The sequence below is a fragment of the Scardinius erythrophthalmus genome, assembly GCF_964197995.2.
Source record: "Scardinius erythrophthalmus genome assembly, chromosome: 17".
In the NCBI taxonomy this organism is placed as follows: domain Eukaryota; kingdom Metazoa; phylum Chordata; class Actinopteri; order Cypriniformes; family Leuciscidae; genus Scardinius; species Scardinius erythrophthalmus.
This window is the reverse complement of record NC_138237.1, coordinates 14122542-14144991: the sequence shown is the minus strand read 5'-3', so window position 1 is coordinate 14144991 and position 22450 is coordinate 14122542. Positions and strand designations below refer to the sequence as shown.

Genomic DNA, 22450 nt, shown 5'->3' with positions numbered 1-22450 from the left:
GAAAATGTGAAAATGTGCCTTATCCAATTTTCTTCAAAATTTTGATCAACATTGTGATAAATGTGCATAGTTTGAAAAAGGTAAAAAAAAAAAAAATCAAAACTGCCACTAATTGAAGAATCACCAAAAGCTCACATTAACAGCTGTTAAGACTGTTGGTATATTTTGGGAGCTAGCACTTCTTTTAATTGGCTTAATTAGCCAGTTCCATTCATTTAAGTAATCAGCCTGTCCAATATAGAGGTAATGATTGTAACCCTTGTGGTCCTACCTGCTGAATGCAGAACTTGCGGATAGTATAGTCAACCAGAATCATCATGTCCTCCACTGACACGCGGATATTTCCGTAGGTCCAGCATCCCTGGTCTGGCCAGTACTGAGCACATTTACACTGCGGATATGAAGCACAGTATATCATAATCATCATCATCACTGCGGTGATCATACATCTTTATTAATGGCCATCTTCCTCAAAGTTGCACTCTAAATCCATTATGTGAGACCGCGATAAGAGCTGAGGCTGTAAAATCAAAGATCAGCTTACTCCTCTTTGACACTAGATTACATCTAATAGATTTCTTGCGGCATTTACCTCTTTCCTCTCTTTCAGATTGGTTACCATGACGATGGTGGCAGTGTTCTGTTCCCAGATCATCCTCCAGAAGTCATTGACCGTTTCCTCTTTTGGTCCTGCAATAAGAAAGTTGATTTTTTTATAATCATTAATCAAAAAGCTATGTAAAGCATTTGGATATTTATGAAAGAGACTAAAACCATTTTTACCTTGTGCAGCTATGAATTTGTTTTTCTCCTGGTATCCCTGAAAAGAAAAACAAAAGTGTGGAAAAAAGGATTATTATTAAGGATTTACACATGCATGCTTATTTCCCATATTTTTACATTTAGATTACCTTTCATCCAACACTCATTTAATTTTTAAAAACTCTAATGACTTAAAAAATAGTGTTAATTGTAATCTTCAGCAAATTTCCAAATGAAAATCTATTTTTCATAATGTACATTATAATGCTGTGATGCCTAAATTCAGTGCTGTTATTGTTAACCAAATCTAAAATGAGTTAAACGGTTTTCAGAAATTGGAAATAGTTATGGATGCACTGATATAAACATTTTGGCTGTTACCAATTCTTTATATTTGAAAGCTGATAACAGATAAATCTAAATCCGAATTTATATAAAAATTTTAAGAGCCTGATCACTATTAAAAGCTTTGTCCCAAGCAAACAATTATGTTTTCATTATAATTTTAAGTAGCCTAAATGACAGACAAGCGCTGGACTTGTTGCACTTAACTGTATTTTCCTTTTTTGAAGTGATTCCAATCATATTTCATGCAATTCAAAAACATCATGGCGAACAGTGTGCATCTGAAGTGTCTCAGCTGAAGGAAACAATCCATTATTTATTAGCTTATATATATATTTTTAGGCCTAATTAAAAAAAAAAAAAAAAAAAAACATGAATAAAAAATGAACATATATCGTCCGATACCGATATGGTGGCTGATATATTATGCATTCCTAGAATTAGAATAAAATAAAATATAAATATTAGATAAAAAAATGTATACCTTGGCAACTAAATGAAATAAGTTTAAGTTCTAAAATTACTAAAACTAAGACTGAAATTAAAATAAATTGAAGCTAAACAAATAAAAAACAAAAATGAATAAAAATGACATTGTAATGAGCAACTAAAAACTAAAATTGAAATGAAAAGATAATTAAAAATATAAATAAATACTTTATAAATAATATTATAATAAAACTGCCTAAATTTACTTGTAGCATTTCAAACAAATGATTTTATGTTTTAGGGATTTTATTCATTTAGACAAAATAGTATTAAAAAAAGTAGACAAAAAAAATAGACAAAAAGTTTTAAAATCTGCAGTAACATGAAAACACTCATCGGCTAAAATTTTAAGTAACAGTGCACTCCTTCTCATGACTAGGCTAGCGCTTGTGGTCTTACATTAATGTAGGAAGCGTTGATGTAGTCTGAGTCAGGAACACCCTCCAGAGAGGTCAAATGCACCCTAGAATGATCATCTGAGATAAAAATGAGAAACAAATTAAGAAAGGAGATTATAAGGCTCATAGCATTAATGTTTCATTTAGTACAGCCATTTTCATATAAGGAACTCCTTTGTAGGGCCTTGCAGTTGTGGTAAAAGCATGCTTTATTATCAGCTCTGGTTTAGAGATAAGTTGTGGGAAAGCCTTACAGGGCAGGATGTTGACATATCTGTTCTTCTCTTTATTCTCCTCCTTCGAGGCAGCATCACATGAGGCTTGAATGGGACATACAGGCAATGCCTGCAGAAAAAAAGAAACCAATCACACAGTTCAAGTAGGGTGAAAGCATTGACAGGGACCATCTAAACAGCGGTACAATCGAGTTATAATCGAGGAATATAATCGAGTTAGATTAAAACACTCTTTTGTGCTTCAAGCTGTATTGGAACTGAATATGGTACATAAAAAAATAATATCTACACTAACTGGAATTGTGTGTGTGTGTGTGTGTGTGTGTATACTGTCTAATATGGAATTTTGTACTTTATTCTGAGTATGGGTAATATTTAAGGGTCTGAGTATGGGTAATATTTAAGGGTCTGAGTATGGGTAATATTTGTGAATGAACATAATGTTATGCAAGAAAAAATTCAGATTTAGTCAGGCAATAAAAGTCTTCATCATCATCATCCCCATCATCATCATACACCACAGCACAAATGTATCTGCCTAAAGTGCACTCTTTTTGGGAAATTTGTATTTAATGCTGCCTTCATGTGTTAGCAGAAATTTCCTACTGCCCACTTCTGAATTCGTGATTACAAGATCGTCACATTCGGAAAGAACAGGAATAATGGAGGATACCAGGTTTATTCTTTTCTATGTATTGGGATAATCTTATTAAAGCCAAAATGCTATTTGGTGTCCCATTCGTGACAACCATTTTTCAAAATGATCCCTAAGCTTTCCAGTTGTAAATAGTTCATGTCTAATTTTTAACTAGGAAACTCATATTTACGATAATTCCGTTAGCAAATGAACGCTGCATTAGATGCCTTTTTTTTTGGTCATTCCAAAGATGGTGAAATTTCCAATCAGTTCAATTGCTGAATCAGAGGTGTGTGTGTGTGTGTTTGTGCACCTACGTTGAACTCTTCCCGGAAGAGTTTATTATCATCGGCCATTCTGCGGTTCATCTCCTCCTCAAGCTTGTCGACAAGAAGGGGCGGGTACTTCCTGTTGGTGCTAGGAGAACGAGCCAATAGTGGCACACTCTGAAGTTCTGTGAGAAAGGAAGTGTAAGGAGCAGGAAAGCAACATGGGGAGGAGAAAGAAACATAAATATATGTGTTAACCACAAAAAAAGAAAAGAGTTTTTTTTTTCAATTAAATATTTTAAGAATGACTTGCAGTTTGTCCTTTATCCATGTTGTGTACAGGACAACCAATAGGGGGCAACACAGTACAATTCAAGGTCAAATGTGTTTCAATCAAATCACTCAATCAAGATGGAAATTAAAAGATGACACAAGTAATGCATCCAACTTATAAACCAAACAACGTACTTTACTGTTAACCTTAATATATTTGCTGCTTTAAAGGACAAACATTCCCAAGAACAGTCACAGAAACACACACACTCTTATTCCTACCTGTGTCGTCAGCTCTGCCATTGGTCAGGCGGAAGGAATTGGAGTGGCTCCCTGCCTGCTTGTACTTCTTAAACCTGCCACAACGGAGCGAAACAAAAAGCCAATCATTACCATGGTAACTGGACATTCAGCCCCATGGCCCCCTGCTGACATTGTGGGTTTCCTAATGAATGGAGCTTTCTGAACACTTTTTCTCATCTGTTCTATTATCTTCTATGCTCTAACTGCTTGTAACTTTGTCTTTATGTTGTTTTTTGAGCTGGAATCTATGCTATGTGCACTTTTTGTACTGCATGAACAGCTGAATGTTTCTGAATACTGGGACTTACCTGAGCATGTACAGGACAATGATGATAAAGACAATGACCAGCAGAGAGGACAGGGCAACCATCACCGCTATGATCGCCGTGTCATCTGAGTTTAGAGGACAAAAAAGAGCTATTGAATTGCAGTTGCAAATCTTTTTTTTTTTTTTTTTTTAAACATTAGCCACCCAATTTCTGTCATCATTTAGTCACCCTCAAGCTGTTCCAAACCTGTATGTTTTTACACAGAAGACGATATTTGAAAGAATGTGAGTAACCAAACATTTGACGGTAGCCATTAACTTCCATAGTATACAGTTCAGCAGAAGAAAGAAATTCATACAGGTTTGGAACCACTTAAAGGTGAGTTAAGTTTTTGGGTGAACTATACCTTCAAAACTTAGTACATATTAGTAATTATACTAATATACGACCATTCAAAATTTTGGGGTCAGTAAGTTTCTTTATTTTTATCATATAGAAATAAAAATCGCAGAAATATTGTTCATGTTTTATTTAAAATGTAGATTTTAAAACATAGATTTTCTGACAAACTGTTCAAAAGTTATTGGCCAAAATAGCCATTTTCCATATCTCATGACCCGTAGGTGGCGCTGTTCCCAACTTTGGCATGGAACCTCAGGGCATACTTCTGATGAAGCGTATCAATTTTCGTTTCGATTGATCAATTTTTGGCCGAGATACAGCCTCTGAACCAATTTTGGGTCGACCTCGTTAACTTTGTGACACCATAACTTTTGAACAAACTTGAATAAAAAAAATCTGTTCAGTCATTTCTGTGCGTCTCAGTCCAAAGATCATTTGAGTAAATTTTTGTCAAATTTGGTCAAATTTTGAAAGAGGAGTAGCGAAAAAACTTAATACTGTACTTTTCAAAATGGCCACTACTGTAATGGGCGGAGTCTTAATGGACTATATTGGTCTTGATCACCATGATGAGAGGAATCAAGTGTACTAAGTTTCATTTTTCTAGATCAAATGGTTCAAAACTTATTACCATTTCAATGTTGAATCTTTGAACTGGTGGTGGCGCTATAGAGTTGGTCCTAGAGACTCCAAAATTGGTCCAATTACTTTTCATGAGCATATGTACAAGTGTGCCAAATTTCATCATTTTCCTACTTACGGTTCATAGGGCTGCCATAGACTTCAATGGAAGGAATAATAATAATAAGAAAACTAACGGATACAATAGGTGCCACAGCCCCTTCGGGGCTTGGCCCCTAATAAACTATTCGTTATGCAAGCAAAGTGACAAATAAAATGGAACTTACCTTGCCCATTATCTTCATTACATAAGAAAAACAACAGAAATAGATTAGAGAATGACTAAATAACTGGAAAGAGCAAATGCAGTTCTTTACAAATAGTTGGAATAAGAACAGATCAATTTTCTTAGAAATGGTACCTGGAAGGTCGCCGTCGACAGTTGTGGAGGCATCCGCAGGGGTAAATGAAGTGTTTGTTTTGGGACTTGAAGAGGACTGAGTGGATGTCAGATCAGGTGTAGGGATCTCTGATGTAGACAAAACCATAGTCTTGATGGAGGTGAGGGATGGGGACGCGGCAGATGGCGTTGATGGGGCAGGTGGTGTTTCGGTGGGGACGAGCGCAGTTGGAGGGGGGACGACAGGAGGGGCTGTGGGAATCTCCGGCGTCACCATAACGTCAGAGTCTTTGAATACTGTTGTTCCAACAAGTTCAGGGGACAGTGTCATAGATGGGGTGGCTGATGGGGGCGCCTGGGTGACTGCGATGAAGGGTGACGTGGGAGGAGGGTCTGTAGGTTTGGTGGTCAAGACTGCACCTGAGAAAGAGAGATTTTAAAGCTTTAAAAACAGATGCAATAATATATATATATTATATACATATGTAACAGACTTTCATAGACCATTAATGCTAAATTGTACATTTCCGTTCAAAGGTTTGAGGTTAGTAAGATTTTATTTGAAAGAAATTCATACTTTTATTCGGCAAGGATGCAATAAATTGACCAAAAGTGACAGTAAAGACATTCATAATGTTACAAAAGAAAAGTTATATTAATCAAAGAAGATGGTTTCAACAAAAAATAAGCAAAACAACATTCTGTTTTAAACAGTATTCTTGATCAAATAAATGCCGTCTTGAGCATAATAAACTTCTTTCAAAAACATTTTCAAAATCTTAACGACCCTAAAACTCTATGTTCAACTGAAGTCTGGGATCTCAACGTTAACACTGAACATCGAGTATCTCACAACACAAAATTAGGTGTATGTGAAAATGTTCTATCCTCCAGGCAATTCCTGAATAATTTTCTGGGCCTCAAATTTTTTACATTTTTTGTGTTGTTGGTTTTTGTTGATGGATTACAAAAGTTCAACTTCACATACTTTAAAGTAGACTTGTATTTAATTTCCTATTTCAATAACTGATATGAATATTCCAGATTAAATACAATTCATCTCAATTTATTAAGATTACATAATAACTTACAGGAAGTTTTAACTCAGAAGCCAAGATCAATCTGGGGTAAAAGCAATTCTGCAGGAAATGCATCATCACCAAAAAAATACAGAGGCCTTCAAAGGATAACTAGTTTGTTTACCTAATGGAGGAAATGCGACTGTGTTATTCAAAGCTTTTGTGTGCCATAAAAGTGCCTTACCTGAAGGGTCAGGGATTGTCTGGGCCGTGCTGAGGGCCACAAAGGCCACATGGAGTAGCAGGAGCAGGGGATACACACCCATACTGCCCTGAAACAGAATACACACAAGCCAAAATCAATCGATGACATGTTTCAGTCTAATAAATGAGCACTACTTCACAAATTCACACGTTAACGGCACTATAGAGACGTTTTGGCAGGGATCGTCCTCATGGGGATTGTTGCGCTTGTCAAGAATCATATTAATTAGTTATTAATAAAGTTTGGTACGGGCTGTTCTGATGGAGGTGGAGTGAAGAGACTTACCTGAAGAAACGAAACCTGCATCACTCACTCATTCGCACAATGATCTCCTGTAGATGACAGAAAGAAATGGAGAATTCATCGTTAAACTCAGCAACTGCATTAACATTTGTATTTTCATACATTTATCACATCGTTCACATTGGAATTAACTTTTTTTTACTTGAGGAATTATGATTCTTCTGAAGATTATGATGCAATTGTTTTAATTACATTTTTAACATTTTAACATTTAATTCGTACAATAAAATAAAACAAGACAATTATAATTAATTACCTTTTTTAACTACGTTTTTTTTTATCAAAAATTATATTGAATAGTGAAGTTTGACTAATATTGGTATCAACAACTGATTTTTATTATTGTGACAAACCTACTGCCATATATAAAATTACATGCCATTCATAAATTCAAAAATAATTCATAAATTCATTCATAAATGTGGGCACACTTTCTGTATTGAGACTGAAAATGAGTCATTTCTCTCAGACTAACACAAGCAGAGATTTGAAGCTCATGCCATCAATGTGAAATGTTCAGATAAGACTGGGTTTTTAAATTCATGAAAACAAACTCTCTCTCTCTCTCTCTCAAAACAAATACAATTATATAAAATAAATGAATGAAACAGATTGGCATCATGGCAATTTGGAAAAATCTAAAAAAGAATATCCATTTACAACTCTACACACAATCCAGCCAAACGCGGCGCACATGGCCACTTATCAAGACAAGAGCAACAGATACTAGACAGACAACGTCCAAGTGTCTTTATTCATCCAGCAGATTGCCTGCGGATTTGGTCCGAGGGGATTAAGCTCTGAGTTGTGAGATGGTTTGATGTGAGGAGTGAAAATATAATCACAACATCTGAAGCCAAGAGCCTGAGGGTAGCGGGCTGACCGCTAACCCGTGCTGTAATCTCAATGGTGTCTCACTGACTAAACAGTGATAATCCTAGTGCCAATCCGAAGGGTCAGACACTGAAATAATCCAGCCCGTCTGCCACTCGTCAAGCAAGAGCATCCGTGGTACTGCTGCTCCTCGGACGGTCCAATCAGCTTCCACCTGGCATCCAAACATCAGCAGGCTCCGCCCAGTAACCCTCCAAGAGATTTCAGTGTCAGTTTGAGCTGCTTACATGAGAATTTCAGGAACTACACCATAATTTATTGCGATGACTTTACATAAAGAAACCTTTCTTATGGGAATAGCTCACCCAACAAATTAAAACTGTTATTTGCTTACCCTCATGTTGTTTGAAACTCTTACAGGGCTCAACAATAAGAGATTTGTCTAGAGATGCACCGATTGCAATTTTCTTGGTAGTTTCAGAAAAACTGTACTAGTAGCCTAGCCTGGCTAACGTCAGACCTCTTCTCATTGAGACGTGGTCTGGGAACCACATGTTCATTTTCTCGTATTTGAGGCGTGGTTTACGAATGGCCAGAGCCGTTTATTGGGCGCTACGAATGTCTATCAAATGCGCCTGTACGTAGCTCATAGCCAATCGTTTCAATTATACCAGATGACGTATGTAGAGCGACAGAAATTCGACGAGGAAGAAGACGAAATAAACTTGCGTTCTAAACTACTTAGAACACTATCTAAGAATGCATCGAAAGGAAACTTCGCATCTGATGCCATGTTGGATCCATAGATATAAACAAACTGCTTCGGTGTGTCGCATAGACGTCGCCATCGCCTTGCTGCTCCCTCCCCGTTCTGTGATTGGTTCCCTTTTAGAGGGGAAAATCTGGTCCATGGTGTCCAGGCTGCCTAGCAGCGTGAATAAAATCGTGCTGCGCGCAAGGCAGCATGGGGAGACCCAGGCTACTAGTAGCCAGTAGTTGGTAAAAAAAACACTACGGGTCTATATACTGAGCGCATAATACGCATGCGGTATGACGTCATTGTTTTCACAAATTTGCGTTTTTGTGGTTTACATAGAGATAACGGTATTTTTTACTGTGTTGACAGTATCATAAGACAAAATTAACAAATATAATTCTTGTACAGACAACATTTTATATTTGTTATCCCCAATCACTCTCTCTTTCTTTATGGGAAATTTAAATGTAAGATTAGTGGGATTTAGCGGGATCGGTTGGGTCGGGAATTAAATCATTCTAAGCAGATAGCGGGTGAGCAGAGTAAATTTTAAGCGGGAGCTAGTTTGTGCGGAATAAAACCTAGGTGGAGTGTGTGGGAGCGAGACAAAAAAAAAAAAAAAACAGTCCCGCGCAGACCTCTACTAGAAACTTCCAGACTGGTGTGTTGAGACAAGTTAGAGCTAAACTTTGCAGGACAGTGGCCCTCCTGGAACGAGTTAGGACATCCTGCGTTAAGTGATTACAAATCTCACCCAATGAACTATCAAATGGCAAAGAAGTTCCATAAACCGTTTAGGGGCGGGTAATGCTTTTAAATGTTTTGAAAGAAGTCTAAATATGCTCACCAAGGCTTCATTAATTTGGTTAAAAATACAGTAAAATTGTGAAATATTACAATTCAGCAGCCATTCCTTCAGTCATCAGTGTCACATGATCCTTCAGAAATCATTCTAATGGCAACCACTCATAATGTGGTAGCATTGTGGCAGCGAGTTTTCCCAAACAGTGTCTTTATTTGTTGGATATCGTTTCACTTCGTCACGCTGCCTTAGCTCATTTTGTGCTATGAATGGCTACATGTTAATCTGTGTCCCTCCAGCGTTAATTCGGATGGAAATTCGCAGTTAGGTAATGCAAACAGCTGACCATTTCCATACAAAGAAGATGCACTGACAGTGAAATCCATCTCTGACAATTTAATCAAATCAGCCTCGCCACAAAGCCCGTTATTCTACAGCCAACCGCACGAATTCTAGAAGCTCGTTGTCAAATACAATTTGTTTAAAGGCTGAGCATGCACATGGCTGAGCATTCTTCAGGTGGAGGGCAAATCTGAAACGATTTGAGCTGTTTTGGGCTGAGCCTGCAGAAATCCTTCAGATGGGAGGGACAGATGGTCTCGTCTCTCCTCTCTCGCTCTATACATTAATCGTCGGTCTCTATCTGTTCCCATCTCTCTTTCTGGAGTTGGCAGGAAAGCCGTAAACCCGAGAGAGCACATTGCTTCCTTCCTTCCTTCCTTCACCGTCTGTCTGATTGTCTGCCAGATCCGTCATTCAGCCCAAAAGGCGCCACACCCTCACCTAACTAACACATCACGGAAAGTAAAACAGCTTTTAGGAAATGTGCCAAGTGATTACACAATTTTACTTTCAGTCAAATCACTCGAATATGTATATGCAAGCTGTCCATCCGCTTGTTTCAGGACTGATGAGTCAGGCATGGTTATCATCTTAGTGAGTTACAGAGGAAATGGCGCACCTCTAATAGATGACACCCATAATAGGGGTTTTCCTCTGAGATCTGACATCATTTATTTTTAAGTGCACAAATGGCCCGTCTCCAGCTCCACCAAGAGGCTTGTTCCTAAAGGACGAGCACGTTGGGCGTGTGCAGAATATCTACATCGCACCTCAGAGTGAAAGAGGGTTTTCAGAACACGAAAGTGCACTAACGCATAGGTTGCACATTGCTCTCTTGCACAAATTGTTCCTGTTAAGTTGCACCAGATTTGAAATGAGATAAAGTTGACCTTTATAGTTCTTCTTGTTGTTAAAGGAACAGTTCGCACAAAAATTTAAATGGTTATCATTTACTCACAACATCATGATGTCTTGCATGAGGAAATTTTGTGTTAGGAAGTCATAGCGATTTGGAACAACATGATTGTTTTAAGATAAAGGTGCTTTACATGCTGCATTTGAAACATTGTTATCTGAATAAACTTACACTACCAAAATAAAGTTTGGAGTCGGTAAGACTTTTCATTGTTTTTGAAAGAAGTCTCACCAAGGCTAATCAAAAATACAGTAAAAAACTGTTTAGTTTAATATGTTTTACAATGTAATTTATACCTGTGATTTGCAAAGCTGAATTTTCTGCATCATTCCTAGTCTTTAGTGTCACATGATTCTTCAGAAATCATTCTATGCTGATTTGCTGCTTAAGAAGCATTTCTTATTATTATTCGTGTTGAAAACAGTTGAGCTGCTTAATATTTTGTGGAAACCATGATACATTTTGGTTCAGGATTCTTTAATTAATAGAAAGTTAAAAAGAACAACATATTTCATATAGAAAACAAAACATTTGTAACATTCAAATTAATAATGGTCACTTTTGCATCCTTGTTGAATAAAAGTATACATTTATATACATTTTTTATTTTTTAAATCTTACAGACCCCAAACATTAAGCACTCCCTGGGTATCGAACCAATGACCTTGGCATTACCAGTGCTATGGTTTACTGTTTGAGCAACAATACTACATCCAATAGTCGAAATGAGGAAAGAAAAAAAACACTGCGAAATGCATTGCAAAGTGAACAACTAAATTAAATCTGAATAAATTTAGATAAATTCTGTGCAGGTCAAATCCCTTCATGTACACAAGCCATAACTCAAATCATTCAGCTTGTTGAGTATAGGTGTGATATTACGTTTCTAACCAATCAGGATTGTGATTTTCACCTAGTGGATGATAAAACATCCCATAAAGTTGATTGGATGAGGGACCTGAGGTACATTTAAAAAAAAATAAAAAAGATTAGATACTCTTTTGACTTGGGGAAGTAACAACTACGTAAGCTAAGAACACCTTAGCAACACGATGACAGCCCATTATTGCATGTGCAGTTACTCTGTCTTGAAACGGCCAAAACTGATGACTGATTAATTGTGCAGCTCTTAACACATACCAGAGGAATCATGCTTTAAATACAGCTAAACTAACACATATTACTACTGCTCTCTTTATCGCTCTAACTCTCAAACTTGATAGCATCTCATAAGAAAAGGCTCTAGTAGTCATGTCGTGTTCCTCTTTTCCACATCCTTTACAGCAAGGCAAAACTGTCACAATAAACAGTACCACTATTCTTTGAATTACCAACCTGTGAACAGGTGGAGTGTGCTATATGTATGCTTTTAGAAACCACAAATTTAAGAACACAAGAGTGGAAAAGAAGGGCTGCCCCCTAATAGTTGTCTAAAATGTTAGTCAACGAGAAGTTGTTTAGTCAGCTTCATCAACTTCATATTTGCAGCCGACACTGATTCAGAAATTGCTCGTTTATTAATAAATTATTAAAATGTCCAGACAGTCTCCTTGCTATTTTTTACTGACAGACACATTCATATTCATTACTTTTGCCGGTGTGCTGAGCAAGTTTTATGCAGTGAGCGCTTAAATTATATTTTAAATGCTTATTATTATGGTTGTAGTATTTCTCTGTAAAATAGAACAATGATACATATAATATTATTTCTCAAACCTGAAACTGAAACCATTTTCTGATGGCAAGTATATATTTTTAAGTTATCTTTAGTCGGGGGCAGCACTAAAAGAAAGTCAAGACACTCTTTATTTACTGCAGTCGAGTTTGGGTCAGGGAATCAGTCAGGGCCCTATATATCTGTTTCACTTTTCCCAAATTAATTTTTTTCTGTTTTAATTTTTATAGATTACATTTTAATGGTTTAAATTAAATTTTTAAAACCATGTAATTTATTAGATTAAACTTACAAAAAGTTTAATTGGTTAAATTAAACTTACAAAATCAAACGAAGGCATAAAACATTAACAATTTAAATAATCATTTAAAACGTAATCAAATTAACATTTACCAATTTATTTTATTTATTTATGTTTGGTAAACAAGGTGCTGCACAACATTAAAATAAAAACATGGAAGAAACCTTTATTTAAGGAAAATCCCACAATTTTTTATTATTTATAATTATTCTTTTTGAAAAGTACATTCTACTGTACAATAGTAAAATTTGTCACAATTTCTTAAATTTAAACTAATTTAGCATTTATTGTGATGGGTTGTCGTAAAGATCTTTGAGTTTCTGTGTGTATATGGTGTGATGTGATGATATGATAGTTTTTTAATCAAATAAATGGTGAAACGTTAGTAAAGTCATCTCTTAGAAATGCACTTTTGTTGTGTATGTAGAGGAGATAAAACCACGTCACTCATTCACGCAGAGATGCATTCATATTTAAATAGTCTATTAGCACTAGAACATTTACAGACACTAGAACATCTCACAATTTAATGCTGCAGTCTGTAGTTTTTCCTCTTTGTCGCCATCTCTGTTCAAAATCTGCAATTGCGGTTATTCGCGGAATTATCAACTTTACGTGGGTTGTGCCTCGGCATGGCACAGCGCGGTTAGTCACCGCGCCAGTGTGGATACTGTCAGTCGGAATCACAGATTCTACTTTGTGGAAGTATGACCAACATAAGAATTTTCACCGGAAAATGTTGTCTGAATAAGTAACATCCACTTTTGTTCTGACCAACTAAGGGGAAAAAAGCATTGCAGTAAATCGTGCTGATTAAATCTAACGATCGCTTATCATATCACGTCAAACCGTGCAAATACTTTGTTCTCAAATTGTTAATGTTAACAACATCAGCATTGCGTGACTACATTTAATGTGTATTAGAGTTACCTGTAGTTCAGTAACGCTACTCCGTAACTGTATGAATTAAGTCAACAAGTGCGCTACTGTTACATAATTGAACCATTGGAATGTCTTACCTATCCAGCAGAAAAAAAGCCGTCTCTGCGTCCGTTTTGATTCTATAACAAAACACGGAGTTCACACCACCTTTCAAAAGCCCTTCCAATATTTATCCTTGTTTCCGCATGAGCCCGGTTGCAGTCTCTTTTTTTCTGTAGCCACTCCGAAGTCCGAAGTCTTTTGCATTTTACAATGGGTGAATCTCCAGTTGTCACTGGTGATTGTCGTTTTTACCTTTCTGGGTCTGCCATCAAATTGATAAGTTTAATTATATCAAGTGCTGTGAGAAAAGGCAATAAATCTCCACCTCCAACATCCTCACACACAATATAGCCGACTAGCCGAGACTCCTTCTTTATGTGTACAGATGTGACGTAATGACGCAAAGACATGCTCGAATTTCCCGCGGAAATCCACCAGTACCACTGGAATTAAAAACATTATTACAAGCTTACCGTTTTAAATCGAGCTAAGGCAAGCAGATAGTTTTGAACACTGGCTGGTTATGTACTTGCACAAAAACTTATTTTAGATAATTTTTAACCCAAAAAACGTTACGGACTGCAGCTTTAAGTGTACAGCCCTACTTTTGATTTATTCATCCAAAATCTGCCAAATTCCATGACATTCTGCGTTATATTGTACATATTTTATGACTGTATTCTGCGATTTCGTCTGTTTTCTCTTATTTTAAATTACAGTCAAAGCTATAGACATGTATCTTTATATATATTTACAAGTAAAGAGCTTCTTATTGTGCGTAGTAGGGTAGCCTATGCTTTTAACATTTTGTTTGTTTATTTTTTACACTTTTTACAGATATAGAGACTAATCTACTTAGTTGCCTTGTACTCATTCAATAACATCTGTCTGATAATCTCAGATTCTCGTTGTTTTTCCTTATAATGTAAATTTCCTTTCATCCTCCATGTTGTTTGCTAGCTGTGGTAGCATTTTATATACCTCAGAATATTACATTTGATCTGTTCTGACTGTTCTCGGCCTGCCTGGTGTGATATTCTGCCAATGTGGCCCCCGACCCCAAATGAGTTCCCCACCCCTGCCCTGATCAATACAATGCCCACTGAGGTAGCAGAGAATGCTGCAATGGAGGTCCTTTCTGCAGCCAGAGAGCATTTTCTATGGAGAGATAATGGGTATCTGTCTGTCCCCATTCACAGTTTATTAATACGCTGCTCTGCACCCTGGAGGAGAGTGCAGTGTGACAGGAATAATCTCAATGCCTCTCTTCATCTCCCTCAAACTGGGACAGCCTAGCGGACAGGCAAGATGACACTGTCACAAGAAGAAAACTCTGATGGTGTTTCATAACACACACATCCTGCCATTCCGGCAACTTCCTGAGCACCGCTTCCAGCAACTCATTCAGATGAGCCGGGATCTAATGATTTACTCAAGTTACCTGATTACAAAATGGCTAAGGGAGAATTTTCCTTCTCTAGTAAACGCACACCAAAAAACACTGATCTAAAGAAAGACAAAACACACTCTCAGCTCAGATGAACACAACTGACCGTGATTGCTACAATTCCACACCACAGAAAACTCAAAAAGGTTCGGTCTGGCCACGGCTATAACTTCTTTTGTTGGCTAGTTCACTAAAATCCTTGATTTGGCATGATGTTTGTGACACCGTTTTCTAGTTCCTAGGCATAACTTTAGCTCTTACTTTGATATAGTCTTTAATATCATTTTCTGGTATATACATAAATGCATACAAATGATAGTCCATTAAGCCATACACAACTGTTTAAAAACCTGTTTCGTTTAGTTTCTTCTTAGACTTAAGTAAATGATATCCTATTGTTATGATAACATGTCCATAATGTGATTTATTTCTGAAAGGAAAGATAAGATCATGGAATTGGACAGTAAATAATTTTTATTTCACAATAAATATTGTTATGATTTTCAGAATAGCATATTTAAATATGCACAAACGTTCAAAAGTTTGGGGGCAGTATTCTTTACGTTTTTTTTTAAAGGAAATTAATACTTTTTTAGTTGTTGAGAACTTTCTATTAAATCAAAGAATCCTGGAAATATATGTTTCATGGTTTCCATAAACATATTAAGCAGCACAACTGATTTTAACATTGATAATAATAGGAAATGTTTCTTGAGCAGCAAATTAGCATATTATAATGATTTCTGAAGGATCACGTGACACTGAAGACTGGAGTAATGATGCCAAATATTCAGCTTTGCCATTACAGGAATATATTACATTTTAAAATATATTAAAATAGAAAACGGATATTTAAAAATTGTAATTACATTTATCAATATTACCATTTCTACTGTATTTTTGATCAAATAAAATGCCTTTGAGAGCATTAGAGACAACATAAAATATATATATATTTTTAAACTTGTTCGACAGTGTATAGTTTCTGTATCACTTCAGATATTAATGGTTAGAATAATGAACAAAATAGCCGTTAGAAGCATGAAACAGAAAAATGCAGGCTAAAATGAGAAATCAGCCAAAAAAAAAGGAATTGTGGTTAACCTGAGAGTCACATACAATAGCTATATTGAAGACTTTTTGTCTTTATTTGATCCCTAATCATTTCCACAGTGTGACTTGAGGAATTATGTGCAAACAAGTACTGAAGTCAAGGTAAACAGATACCTTTGACCCATCTTGGGGGAGGAGGAGGGTTGTGTGGTGTTCTGCCTGCAGTCTTGTGTCAGGGTTTCCCAGAGAATGCTCTGGTCTAACCACATCACACACAGAGGGCAGGAAGTGGCACAGATGAGGTCAGAATTTAGCACACAGTCAGACTGAGCCACACAGTGTGTCTACACACATACAGTGGACATCCGAAAGAGCGCTTTCTCAAAGCTCGTGCCTTTCTCTCTCAGAGTCGACAAAGAATTTGAGGAAAAATAACGTTATATCACTATATTTACTCACCCTCATGTCATTTCAAACCTGTATTCTTTCTTCCACAAAAGGTACAATATCCTGGCTTGGTTTTCAATATTATGAAAGTGAATGAAAACTAGGATTGTCAAGCTTCAAAATTGATGCAAAATCACCAAGCATCAAAAAAAGGTTCAGGACTTATATTTCAAGTTTTCTAAAGCTTTACGACTTTTTGTGACAAACAAAACAAACAAAAAAAAGTCGTCATTTATTGATAACCTTCACTTCTAGCGATATGTTAACTTTATTGCCTGATTTGTGAATAGTAATATAGTAAAAAGGTTTCTAAAATGGATCATCTGACTGATTTACGTGGATAAAAAAAATGATTAGAAGTTTGTTACAAAATTATCACAATTTGTACATCGCTACTTATTTCATGAACTCCTCATAATCAATTAAAAATGTGCTCATATGGAGCACTTTTATGATGCTTTTTTTGCTCCAATACTAATTCACTTTCACTGTCTTGAAAATATTAGTTAGGACATTCTAGGGCTGTCAAACGATTAATCGCGATTAATCGCATCCAAAATAAAAGTTTGTTTTTACATAATACATGTGTGTGTACGGTGTATAATTATTTTCTATATATAAATACACACATGCATGTATATATTTAAGAAATATTTGCATGTATATACTGTGTATATATATTTATATTATATATAATTTATATTATATATAAATATTTTATATATAACACATTTTCTTGAATATATATATATGCATGTGTGTGTATTTATATATAGAAAATAATTATACTCCATACACAGACATAAATTATGTAAACACAAACTTTTATTTTGGATGCGATTAATCGCGATTCATCATTTGACTTTTTATATTCCATCAAAGAAAGAAAGTCATGCATGTTCAAAAAGGGTGAGTAAATAATGACTTTGGGTGAACCGTCCCTTTAAAGGGTCATTTCACCCGTGGAGACATGAATGTGTATTGAAAGTGGGTCATTTATGTAGAAGAAATGTGAAATTATTTTTGAATTTGGAGCTTTCTAGACTGAGAAAAGCCAGAAAATGTATTTTTGGCTTATGTGGATGAAAGACAACAACTCCCAGAATGCACTTGCTTCGCTGCCCTACAAGGCCACTCCCAAGCCACGCCTACCGGTAAGACAGCGCAGTTGAAAACAAAAACATCAAGGCAAGGCTAGGCTACGAGTGAGTCTCCGTGACGAGTTTGCCCAAAATGTCCGGGATTCGGCTTTTGCGTTCTACAGTCGCCATTCATCATGTTTACTGTGGCGAGCAGGACGAGGCTGAGGGGCGCGGGAGAACGGCGCGAGGCCGGTGGCGTGATTACTGACGACCGACACCTGTGAGGCACTGTTCTCGTATCTCGCACGGAGGAGCAGGTATTTTCTTAGCAATGGTAAAACACACATCAACCGATCACGCCACCGGCCTCGCGTCTTTCAACCGATCTCGCCACCGGCCTCGCGTCTTTTTCCCGCGGCGCTAGCCTCGTCCTGCTCCCTGTATTACTGTGATTACTGATGAGCGCGCCTGTGAGATGCACCGGTCTCATGGGCTATCTCTCACGGAGGTGCGGGTATTTTCTTAGCAATGTTAAAACGCAAATCAACCGATCACTTGTTTAGCATTCATGTAAACATTACATTCAGATTCACCAATCGGGGTGAATTCAGTTAGATTGAAACAAAAGGTGAGCATGTAAACAATGGATGGCGACCGCAGAAAGCAAAAGCTGAATCCCGGACATTTTTGTCGATCTCGACGGCCGGACATGTCCGGGAAATAGAGTATGGTAACCCCTACTAACTCAGCTTTCTACGTCCCTGTTTTCTGCAGGTTTCTGCCGTTGAAATCAAACGCACTCGCACTGATCTGTGATAGGTCTGTTAGCGCATTAGGTCCAACCCCCTATGGGCGGATTTGAAAGGGTGGATCTAGTGCTTGTAGTCTTAACAGAAATCCCCCCCTCTGACACTTCCTCCTACAATGACGCAAAATGACGATTTTTGCGTCATTGTAGGAGGAAGTGTAAAGAGGTAAATACAGATTTCTCTCGTCTCGGGGGAAAATGAAAAAATGTTGCATGACCATTCAATAGTATGACTGGGTTTCTAACAATGCGGATGCTTTGAGGATGCTACAGACAAATTGAGCATTACATGCAATGTTTATAAAATGTTTATTTTGCTAAAAAAATGCATGCTTCTTATCAAGACCGGGTTGAGACGAAACACAAATCTTGCCATCAGCACATATTAGGCGTGCATTCATGTCTATATTGCTTTACGTGACACGAGTGTAACAAAAAAAGGGCATGTTCATGAAGAATAACCTTTCTGGAATTAACATTCAATGTCTATTATAAAAAAAATAAAAAAAACACATACTCAGACATGCACTATTGTTGGAATTGTGTCAGAATGTGTGTAAAATATACCTAATGTCTGTGATAATTACTGTGATAAAAACCCACAGAAGTATTGCAGGATCCAAGATGGTTGGATCATCGCAAAAGTTAAGCTGTGGGAGAACTATAGGGTGTCATCTCTCGTTGCCAAAAGTGCAGGTCTATTTCATAACCTCATGGATTGCAGGGAGAAGTAATAACAGGTCCAAACAGGACAAGTCGATAGAGAAACCCAAGCAGGGTAAGAATAGACCAATACATCAAATGTACAATGACATGACACTGGCTGAATTGTTAAGAACAAAATGTACAAAATATGTTATTCCGATTCTGCGAAGCTTTGGTTCCTTGCCATTGTCACATTTGGCTTGCTCAAATAAAAGACAACTAATATTGAGAAAATATTATTGATCTGACTGTACTGACACTCTCGGAGGAGATTGCAAAACTGAGACTGAGCTGTTGTCATTTCATAATTGAACTTTGCAATAGACACATTGAACTGAACTGAATCAACATTGGACATAAATTGAGCTGAATAATGACACTACCATGTTCTGTAGAGTTGCTTTAGTTCAAATTTAAGTTGTTTCATAACTGATGAACTTTGCAAGACTGTTATTGAACCAATACTGAATCTGAATTGAGCTGAAAACTTGCACCAATGTCTTCTGTAGCTGAGCTGCTTTACAGCTAAAACTAAAGCTGTTTTTTTTTTCTGTTAATTGCAGTGAATCAGTTTTGAAACTATTTGAATGGAATTAACAGCCATATAACAAAAGTGACTTGACTATAGTCTCAATATTAATGTGTCAAGATACATCATTCAACAGTCTTCTACCATGTGCGGATGGTAAAATACATATCCTATATAGAGAGAGGTAAACTGCATCAGCTAACCATGAGTGCAGCAGAGAGAGGGAACCTACTTTATTTTAGTTAGGCCTATTTCTCACACCTTCAAAAGGTGAACAAACAATATAGAAACATTTATATACAGTCTTTATATACACACAGTGCTCCATAACCTTTTTTACATATATGACCATTCACACAAGACACAAACATATCAAGTGGCAGAGGCCAAAGATAGTTAAATTCTCAATCCAGTATTCCCTAGGCATGCTAGCACTGCAGTGGCGCGCAAACTAACGTCGAATAGAAGTAAAACTCCTATTTATAACGCAGAAAAGGGCGAATTAGAATAGCAACTCTCACCTAAGTGCAGACAATGAATATAGAGCACTTGACAGGACGTCTAAGTGACATAATTCCTGTGTTTGTGAGATACAATCTACCAACTCCCTCGCGTCCCCCCTCCCCTGGACACACACACATAGCTCACTCTTTAAAAACATGTAGCGACAAAGCGCTGATCAATATGTTGACTTACAGCGCGTGACGCGAACCCACTGGACTGCCATTGTCTTCCCATTCGTTATTGTTACAATGTTTAGAATGTATCCAGTCTGGGATGATTAATATTGCTACAATGTGTCCAGTCAGATAGCATATGCTGCAATGTATTCAGTCTGGAACCAGTCAGAAATCGTACATATTTGTAAAATGTACCCAGTTCAGAAACATTCAAACTGTTACAAAAATATCAATGAATAAACCATTCACATTACTATGCATCCAGTCAGAATTTATTTCAGAAATTACATTGTAGTAGGACATTGTAGCAATTTAAATAATTTCTGAAATAAATGTAAAAGTAAAAAAAAAATATATATATATATATATATATATATACATTGCAACAATGTATCCAGTCCGGGACTTTTACTGATGGTTATCTATTAGCCTCTTATTAACAGATAAGCATTCAGAAATGGTTCATATTGCTACAATGTATCTAGTCATAATTTATTTATGAGTTTATTTAAATTTCTGCACTGTATCTAGTCTGAGGCCATTAATATTATCAAAATATTGATATTGAAACAATATATTCCAGTCAGAAATTATTTATATTGCTGTAATGTATCCAGTCAGATATACTGAATACTGGTTTAATATTCAATCTGGAAGCATTAATATTGCAACTATTTAACCGGTCTAGAAGAACCATCAATAATGTTGTAACTATGTACCGAGTCCTAAATCATGTATACTGTTACCGTTTATACAGTTAGAAATGAATGATTAATATTGGTACAATATCCAGAAGCATTAATAGTTTTTCTCTGAAACCAGTCTGAACCATTTGTTTTGCTGCAATATCTCAAATTCCATTCACGTTGCTACAATGCATCAAGTCATAAATTATAAAGACTGCTACAATTGTCCATCATAGCAACAATTTTCTAGTCAGAAATCACTTTTATTTTCACAACCTATCCAGTCTTGAGCCATTAACATCGACACTATGTATCAAGTCATGAATCTTTCATAACGTTCCATTGTATCCAGTCAGAAATCACGCCTGCGTTCTGGCGCACAATCTGCCTGACTTCCACTAAAAGCTATGCGTGTCTCGCTCTCTCTCTCTTCCTCTCCCCCTCCTTTTCTCGGCAGACCCCCCCCCCCCCCCCCCATTTTCCCTCCTTGCCTCCCAGCTAGTTCGGCAAATGTTCGCGTTGCTTCAAACATTATTGGATGCGCTCCCAAAACATCCTTGCGCGGTGCGTAAACATTACATAAATCTGCGTCTGGGTCTCGGATGTGCCACAAAGGGCTTTGCTTTCTTTGGCTAGACGACCCACAAACGTGACAAAACCTGAGTGACACAAGGGATACATATCAGACAAACTGAGGCGATGAACAGAAGTTTGCGCTGTTAATATACTCAGAGAAGCAGCGATGTAACTCACCTTGACAGCCCTGTCCCGCACTACGGAGCCCGGTGTTCCAGATAAAGTGCGATTGTTTTCCACTTCCCCGGCCCCTGTCTCCACACCCCAGGAACCGAGAGTGTGTTCGGGGTGGGGGGCCTGGGTGATAGGAATGATCTCGGACAGACAGCCAATTTGGAGTTGGGCAAAGCAACGAAGGCGCTTACTGGTATCCAAAATGCATGTCTCGGAAATTCTTAAAGGTGTGCGTTAGCTTTCCGAAAAGCCAATATTCCTGCCCTCTCCACGACACGGGGAATCGGTATCCCACGATTTGTTCGCTGTATCCGGGCGCGTCGGTCGCCTCCTAATCCGCCATGTTGTGCCCCTGCGCCTGGAATGGGAAGCAGCGGATTCCCAGGCCAAGCCCCTCCTCTCCTCTTCCCACGCAGAGACGTCGCGACATCTGGCGGACGACTTGCTTCCAGGAAAGGGGAATGCGATTAGCGATTAGGCGCAATGCTCCACCATGCGGCCGGTTGAAGTATTGCATGGAGAGTAGTCGGAGAACAGCACAACTGGAGAATTCTTTTAGATTCTAGAAATGTATCTAGCCTCTTAAAATTTAAAAGGCAGTTATACTTTCATGTATGAACATACAAGTTATACTGTGAAAAAATACTATTTATAAACGGGT

The 22450-nt window shown here is 37.3% G+C and overlaps 1 protein-coding gene across 2 annotated transcripts in view; it reads right to left on the bottom strand.

Moving 5' to 3' along the window:
• Positions 1-22182, bottom strand: part of ptpra (protein tyrosine phosphatase receptor type A) — a 32761-nt gene extending 10579 nt beyond the window's left edge. Inside the window, exons 1-12 of one of the 2 annotated variants that reach the window (XM_081391245.1) lie at positions 21793-22182; positions 6974-7020; positions 6668-6755; positions 5426-5824; positions 4021-4105; positions 3692-3765; positions 3185-3321; positions 2249-2339; positions 1996-2072; positions 784-820; positions 593-690; positions 272-391 (exon numbers count right to left, since the gene is read on the bottom strand). In XM_081391245.1, the coding sequence (XP_081247371.1) occupies positions 272-391; positions 593-690; positions 784-820; positions 1996-2072; positions 2249-2339; positions 3185-3321; positions 3692-3765; positions 4021-4105; positions 5426-5824; positions 6668-6755; positions 6974-6994 (1227 nt within the window). In that variant the 5' untranslated portion in view covers positions 6995-7020; positions 21793-22182. Of the gene's footprint in view, positions 1-271; positions 392-592; positions 691-783; positions 821-1995; positions 2073-2248; positions 2340-3184; positions 3322-3691; positions 3766-4020; positions 4106-5291; positions 5298-5425; positions 5825-6667; positions 6756-6973; positions 7021-21792 lie in introns of those variants that run through there. The other variant, XM_081391246.1, reaches the window with a different exon arrangement.
• Between the last annotated feature and the right edge of the window lie 268 nt (positions 22183-22450).